This window comes from Podarcis gaigeae (genome assembly GCF_964106915.1).
Source record: "Podarcis gaigeae genome assembly, chromosome: 7".
NCBI lineage: Eukaryota > Metazoa > Chordata > Lepidosauria > Squamata > Lacertidae > Podarcis > Podarcis gaigeae.
This window is the reverse complement of record NC_139683.1, coordinates 1,374,030-1,382,021: the sequence shown is the minus strand read 5'-3', so window position 1 is coordinate 1,382,021 and position 7,992 is coordinate 1,374,030. Positions and strand designations below refer to the sequence as shown.

The window sequence follows — 7,992 nt, the reverse complement described above, 5'->3', positions numbered from 1 at the left end:
AGAAGCATTTTCTGATACTACACTGTACAGAAGTGTGCTAGGCAAGCTAAACTTCATTGCCAGATGTTCAAGACCTGACATTGCTGTTAGCTGTAATTTGCTAAGCAGACAAGTCAACAATCCTACTGTTAAGGATTGGAAAGCTCTGAAACGCATAGCGCGGTATTTGAAAGGCACTATGCATTACAGACTGAGATTTAACAATCAAAAGTCTGGTGGTCTTGAGATATTTGCAGATGCAAGTTTTGGAAGTGACACTACAGACAGGAAAAGTACGTCTGGAGTTTGCTATAAGTACAATCAGGGTCTATTTGATTGGTCATGCATGAAGCAAACAACAGTTAGCTTAAGTACTTGTGAAGCTGAACTGAATGCACTGTCTTATTCACTTAAGGATTGTGAATGGTTGTTACAATTGTGCAAAGACATAAAAATTCCTGTCAAATGTCCAATCCAGGTTTACCAGGACAACAAAGCATGTTTGGCTTTGCTGAATTCTGAAGGTTGTAAGCAAAGCACGAAGCACTTGCAATTGAAGTTGCAACATGCTAGGGAACGTATTCAAAAGGGACTCGTAACGGTGTCCTATATGCCAGGTAATGAAATTCCTGCTGATGTATTGTCCAAGATTGTATCAAGGGATCAACACTGTACCTATGTGCAGAAGTTGGGTTTGTACTGATATTGTACGAACACGCTGCCCAGTGATGTTCACAGAAAGGGGGAGGATGTTGGTTTCTGCTTCCTTCACTGAGCAGCGAAGTGCTTGTCACAAGACAATGTTTACATTCCACAGTCAAGTGCTGTTGGGTTTTCTCACGGGAAAGGAGACTGGATGTGACGTACACTGGTTTCCTGTTTTTCACTGTTCTTTGCAGTTCAGTGTGATTCTCTCCGTGCTTTAGAGGAGAGAGGATGCCTTTCTCTGCTCCGGCAGAGGGAAGATGTTTTTCTGTAAATTACCAGCTTTGAAGTGTAAATAAAGTAATATAGAGCATGTTGGCACGTACTCCTCATCATTCCGCTGTGCACTGGACACTGCTTATCTCCAACACATTTTGCATATCATAAATCCCTGCATATTTTATAAAAAAACCTATACCATTCAGTATTCCATTATTATTGCATCCAACATAACTTATTTACACTGATGAATTTATATTAATGCTGCCAGCGCTTTCAGCTGTATACAATTCTTTCCCATGTATTCAATAAACATTTCCCAGTCTTCTTTAAATGTGTGTTCTTCAAGAAGAACAAACCAAATGTTTCACAGGGGTGAGACCCTACCTCCAGAGAGAGAGGACGGCTGTGGGAAAGAGTGGTCTTTACTGCTGTAAAGCAGCCTTGATCTTTGGAGTAGGAAAATCTGTTGTTGTTGTTGTTTAGTCGTGTCCGACTCTTCGGGACCCCCTGGACCAGAGCATGCCAGGCCCTCCTGTCTTCCACTGCCTCCCGCAGCTTGGTCAAACTCATGCTGGTAGCTTCGAGAGCACTGTCCCACCATCTCGTCCTCTGTCGTCCCCTTCTCCTTGTGCCCTCCATCTTTCCCAACATCAGGGTCTTTTCCAGGGAGTCTTCTCTTCTCCTGAGGTGGCCAAAGTCTTGGAGCCTCAGCTTCACAATCTGTCCTTCCAATGAGCACTCAGGGCTGATTTCCTTCAGAATGGAGAGGTTTGATCTTCTTGCAGTCCATGGGACTCTCAGCAGTCTCCTCCAGCAGCAGAATTCAAAATTCACCCCTTCATGGATCACTGCCTTGCCATGGTGAAAGGGCTTGAACAACTCAGAGAAGCTATGAGCTATGCCATGCAGGGCCACCCAAGATTTGACCAAACAGTTTTGACCAAACGTGACCCACCTGCAGCAGAAACCGGCAAGCCACTCCAGTATCCCTGCCAGGAAAACTCCATGGACAAAGACAACAGGAAAATCTACTGTTGCAGAAATGCTACAGAGCATGGGCATCAAAGCAGAAAAGTCAGCCTTACTGTGAGGGAATTTTAATTATTTTTAAAAAGGTTTTTAAAATCTGGATGACTCCCAAGAGTCCTGCTTCTGTGTGAGTCACATTCCTCCAGGGACATGTCCCTTGCACTGGGTGGTCTTCCTTCTCCCTACGGACCCCCCCTAACCCTCAACACTGTATAGGGACAGTGCGCTCTGCTCTGTTGAGAAATTCCTTGTCTTTCCCAATAGCTTAAAGTGTGTAGGCCTCACGTTGTCCTACCTTCGCTTTCAGCAACGCAGCTAGGTCACATTCGCTGCAGGTGAAAAGGGACCCCTGACCATTAGGTCCAGTCGCAGATGACTCTGGGGTTGCGGCGCTCATCTCGCTTTACTGGCCGAGGGAGCCGGCGTACATCTTCCGGGTCATGTGGCCAGCATGACTAAGCCGCTTCTGGCGAACCAGAGCAGCACATGAAAACGCTGTTTACCTTCCCACCAGAGCGGTACCTATTTATCTACTTGCACTTTGATGTGCTTTGGAACTGCTAGGTTGGCAGGAGCAGGGACCGAGCAACGGGAGCTCACCCTGTCGCAGGGATTCGAACTGCCAACCTTCTGATCAGCAAGTCCTAGGCTCTGTGGTTTAAGCCACAGTGCCACCCACGTACTTGTGCGCATTTACAGCCAGGAAGATGAGCATGGCACAGGTGTTGCAGAGGACTACAGTAGCTCCCTCACCAGCCATGTCTCTTGGTCCTATGCACACTGTGAAACAGCACTTGGCCAGTCCAAGGATGTGAATGGAGTCTCTCAGAGCAACCATAGAGCCATTTACAGTATAAGGTAGTGAGGGATCCAAGGTGATGCTGATGCAAATGCCAAGAGAACATGGAGGTGAGCCATGGAGTGGTAGAAGTTCAAAACAACCCATTCTCCTTCCACAAGGCTAACCAAAAAGTGTTCATTTTGGAGCTTGGCTGATGTGGTTGGGACCTGCCAGTATCAGCGCTCAGTTTGGCACCCTTCTGACCTCTAAATGGGATAAATGGAATGAGGATGTCTTCTTCTAAAATCATCGCCTGCCAAGGAGGTGCCGTTATTTCCTCTTGGGAGAGAGTCAGAAACCACACAAGCCCACTCAGACCCTGCTCAGATGAAGGATGTCAAAACTTGATCTTGATCCCTAGATCCTGGTGTCACCATCTTTCTGATTGGCCAAGGTGAGCCACGTCAGGCAAGCTCTGTCCATTGGGAAGGGGATAAAACCTGGAGGTGCGGGACTCCTCTGGGAGCAGGGAGGTCTCAGTTCCAGTTTGGGGAGAAGAACCTGTGTCTCCTCTCCCACCCAGAGCAACAGACGCTTCTGCAGAGCCCAAGAACGAGAAGCAAGGTAAGTCGAGAAAACCCACTGGATGTGATCTTTGAGGTCTAGAACTTCCTACCCCACCCCCTCTGCAAAAAAGAAGGGCCTGATCCTTATTGGGTAGATCTAAAGCTATTTATATATATAAGCCTGTTAACTGACTGTCAGGGATCTCTATCACTTCGGAGAAGGGCAGTTCCTACGGCCAGCCTAGTCACAGATTCTGAATTCAGGACTCTTAGCTATCACCCAAGCCCTGCAATGGGGCTAATGGGGAGCTAGCCCCCTCCCCATGGCTCCATTACAGGCTCCTCGCTCACTGCCTTCTGTTCCTCCCCTTGCAGGATGATCCTCGCTCGGACTTGGCTGCTGGCCCTGGTGCTCCTGGCTGGATTTTGGGTGACCCAGAGCTGTGATTCTGATGTGCAACATTCTAGTAAGACCTGGGGAGAGGAAGGGGAAAGTGGGGCTGGTCTGTGGGAGAAGCTAAATGGTTCCCCTCCCTGTGATCACACTTATTCCTCCCCAAACCAGTAGCTTATAAGCTGCTTTGTGATGGTGAATAATAATAATAATAATAATAATAATAATAATAATAATACCCGCCCATCTGGCTGGGTTTTCCCAGCCACTCTGGGCAACTTCCAACACAATATTAAAATAAAGTAATGCATCAAACATTAAAAGCCTCCCTAAACAGGGCTGCCTTCACATTTCGTCTAAAAGTCAGGTAGGGATTATATTGGAAAATTATAATATAAGAATTGAAACAAGGTGATAAATTGCTGGGTAAAGATCGAAATTTTGGAACGCAGGAACGAGAGATGCGAGGAAGTCCAAAGAAGTGAAGAAAGTATGGTTATTGTAAAATTATATGTCATTTTCTTTGTCTTTTTTATTGTATTAAGGAAATTTTTAATAAATATATAAATAAAAAAATAAATAAAAGTCAGGTAGTTGTTGTTCTCTTTGACATCTTGGCTTCTCACAGGGAGCGAACTGCCAGAAGGCGCTCGGAGCTGGACTTCAGTTTCTGGGCAGAACGATGGGGATGGAGACGCTCCTTCAGGTATACTGGGCTGAGGCCATTTAGGGCTTTCATGGTCAGCACCAACACTTTGAATTGTGCTCGGAAACGTACTGGGAGCCAATGTAGGTCTTTCAAGACTGGTGTTATGTGGTCCCAGCGGCCGCTCCCAGTCACCAGTCTAGCTGCTGCATTCTGGATTAGTTGTAGTTTCTAGGTCACCTTCAAAGGTAGCCCCACGTAGAGCGCATGGCAGTAGTCCAAGCGGGAGATAACCAGAGCATGCACCACTCTGGTGAGACAGTCTGCGGGCAGGGAGGGTCTCATCCTGTGTACCAGATGGAGCTGGTAAACAGCTGCCCTGGACACAGAGTTGACCTGCGCCTCCATGGACAGCTGTGAGTCCAAAATGACTCCCAGGCTGCACACCTGGTCCTTCAGGGCCACAGTTGCCCCATTCAGGACCAGGGAATCCCCCACCCCTGCCTGCCTCCTGTCTCCCAAGAACAGTACTTCTGTCTTGTCAGGATTCAACCTCAATCTGTTAGCTGCCATCCTTCCTCCAACTGCCTCTAGACACTCACACAGGACCTTCACCGCCTTCACTGGTTCTGATTTGAAAGAGAGGTAGACTTGGGCGTCCTCTTACTCACTGGGTAGGGTGTGTGTGATATTTTCCTATGATCTATTGCAAAGCCTGAAGGGTGAACCGAGTCTTGAACCATCAGCTGACAAGCCATGATGGGACAGTGAAATTTCCCCCTGCGTCAAGCTATAGGGCCTAGACTGTTCCATGCAAGCGGAGAGCAGACGTAAACAGAAGGTTGCCTGAGAGTGCGGGGAGAAGCAGCAGTAATGATCATTTTGCGTTATGTAATCTCCACTCCCCTACCAGGGCAGCAGGGGCATAATTGGCATCCACAGCAAAATGTAGCCACTGGTCCAAAATGGTTGGTGACACTTGATCTGAGAGATCCTTCACATCTATGGATGTTTGGGTTACCTGGCCCAAAGGTATTTAGGTCTTTGAATGTTAGAAACAAGACCTTGAACATATCCGCAACCAGAGAGAAGAGGAGACACAAGAAGACTGGAAGAAATTTAAAGAATACTTAGCTAAATATTGTGGTGCAAGATAAATAGAAAATTATTGGAAGTATCAAATAGGCTTAGGGGTAGAATAAGAATAGGTCTTAGTAAGTATTAAGGATTGGAATAATAGTAAAGGAGAAGAAGTTTGTAAATGAACGGAGTTAATATTATTAGAAATATATTTGGAGAACTGCTATAAAAGTGATATAATGAAATTCAGTTAGAGGGGATTTGAGGAAGTCACCTATTAATGTGAAGAAGTTGGGTATTAGAAGAAATAATCTTTTTATATGTGTTTAGTTTATTGTTGTGTTTTCTTTGTTGATTGTTTTTATGTTTGCATGTGTTTATGGGATGTTTTAAATGTTGAAAATCAATAAAACATTAGGTTGGGGGAGAAACAAGACCTTGAACGTGGCCTGGCAGGTGACTGGCAGTTCCCTCAGCACAGGTGTCATATGTCTGCATGTGGACCTTCCACTCAGCATCCCGGGCAAAATATTCTGCACCAGTTGCAGGTTCTGGACCAACATCAAGGGAAGGCCCACATGGGACCCATTACAGTAGTCCAGTTGTGACATCCTCAACGCATGAATCACAGTGGCCCAGCTATCCCTGTCTGAGAAAGGGCACAGTTGATGTACCAGCCTAAGGTGATGATGGGTTCTTCTCGCCACAGAGGTCATACAAGGCTCCAGGAAGAAAGATACATTGAGGAATTCCCCCAAACTCTGTACCTCCTCACAACCCCATCCAGAACTGATGAATTCCCCACCTGGAAACTGGTCACCCACAAATTGCCGGAATTATTGATTATTTAGTGGGGGGTGTTACTGGCAAATGCAATATAAATTTTGTAAAACAGAATGGCATTTATTCCTGACTTATTGGCACAGCTGTTATCTGTAGGTTAACTGTTAGTCCTTAATATGAAGGAAACGTAGAAGCATCTGGGTGGCGACTGGGAGAACAGGATGGGCCTTTTGGGCCTGATCCTGCTGCGTCAGGGCTCTTCTTGTGTTCTTACTTCTCCCCGTCTTCTTTCCCTCAAGCTGTTGCTCCAGCTCTCAACTTGGCCAGAGGCCGCCCAGCCTGTCAGTCCTCCACTTACCCCCATCCAAGAGATCCGTCAGCCGGCAAAGCTGTTGATGGGAACTCTGACGGACTCTTCTTCCATGGCTCCTGCACCCACACCAACTCTGAAGATGCACCGTGGTGGTATGTGGACCTGGGGGAGCAGTATTCCATCTCCACCGTGGTGGTGAAGAACCGCTTGGACTGCTGTGGCAGTAGACTCCTGGGAGCCCAGATCCGTGTGGGAGACTCTGTGGCTGACCATGGCAAGACCAACCCTCTGTAAGTTCCAGTTGCCTCTCCCCTCCCCACTCTCTCCTCAGCAACTCCATCTTGGGAGACACCCTCAAGATCACTTGCTCTGGATTAGTTAACTTCTATTTTACACACACACACACACACACACACACAGTGGTACCTCTGGTTGCAAACAGGATTCTAGATGTTGTTGGACTACAGCTCCCATCATCCATAACAATCGGCCATGATGGTTGATGGGACTAGAGCCCAACAATATCCAGAGGTCCACAGATTAGCTATCCTGTCATACAACAACACTGACCATGCGATCCTCCGAGATGGACTGTGTGGGGTGGAATCCGAGGTTCTGTTCCTACCTGCATGGTCAAGTCCAGAGCGTACCATCAGGGAGCGCTTTAGGAATCCCGGGCAGCTGTGCGACAGAGCTCCCACAACCATGGAAATAGATGGAGTCATTCTGAATTCCTTCCACCCCAAGGCTGACCTCCCTTTCCCCTCTGCAGCTGTGGGAAGATTACAGATTATAATCGTGGCTCCATCAGCACCATCAGTTGCCAGGGGATGAAGGGTCGCTATGTGAGCGTGAACCACCCGGGAGAGCCAGCTATTCTGACCTTGTGTGAGGTGGAAGTTTATGGGACAAAGGTGGAGGATGAGCCTTTGGAATAAGCAGCCATGCGTCGCGTGGAAAGGGGCACTGGCAGAACTGATGGAATCGGTCTTGGTTGACCAATAAATATCCTTTGAGCAGCCTTCTTTTGTCTCTCCATTTTGTTCATCAGAACCAAGGGGGTCTGTGATTTTGCCAGAGCCATAGAGGAGGCCAAATGACGCCTTGTGGAGACTGCAAGTCCTATGTGTCAGGGATCCCTCACAAAGAGAACAAGTCACAGAACGAGGGAGGCCAGAGAATTCTGCTCTTTGAGGACATGGATGTAGAAATCCCACCTGTGTGCATTATTCCTCACTATTCAGGACCAGAACTCCTGATTGCACCCCACATCTGATGATAGTGCAGAGAAGGGTTAACACTGAAGATTATCTCTCTCTCCACCCCAACACACAATTTCCTAAAGCTGTTATCATGAACCTTGGTAGAAGTTTAGGACCCATCAGGAAGAGGTTAATTGATGGGCCCTTATTGACTTTGAAAGAAGGAAGAGTCAAGGTGTAAATGTAAGACAACACTCTCAAACAAGTTTGTGTTACTGTTGTGGTTAGGAAA

At 47.0% G+C, this 7,992-nt stretch overlaps 1 protein-coding gene across 1 annotated transcript; it reads left to right on the top strand.

Moving 5' to 3' along the window:
* Positions 1-3,250: 3,250 nt before the first annotated feature.
* LOC310849274 (fucolectin-like) lies at positions 3,251-7,519 on the top strand. The gene is made up of 5 exons (XM_083749460.1): positions 3,251-3,340; positions 3,658-3,749; positions 4,305-4,382; positions 6,485-6,788; positions 7,271-7,519. Exons 2-5 carry the CDS (start codon positions 3,659-3,661, stop codon positions 7,434-7,436), a joined length of 639 nt encoding a protein of 212 aa, XP_083605586.1. The 5' UTR covers positions 3,251-3,340; position 3,658; the 3' UTR covers positions 7,437-7,519.
* Positions 7,520-7,992: the final 473 nt, after the last annotated feature.

Bases quoted from the DNA above. Each gene is read 5' to 3' on its own strand.
- LOC310849274 (XM_083749460.1), top strand. From the start codon at position 3,659: ATGATCCTCGCTCGGACTTGGCTGCTGGCCCTGGTGCTCCTGGCTGGA. The intron at 4,383-6,484 runs GTATACTGGGCT...CTTTCCCTCAAG, and splicing joins GGATGGAGACGCTCCTTCAG to CTGTTGCTCCAGCTCTCAAC. The intron at 6,789-7,270 runs GTAAGTTCCAGT...TCCCCTCTGCAG, and splicing joins CATGGCAAGACCAACCCTCT to CTGTGGGAAGATTACAGATT.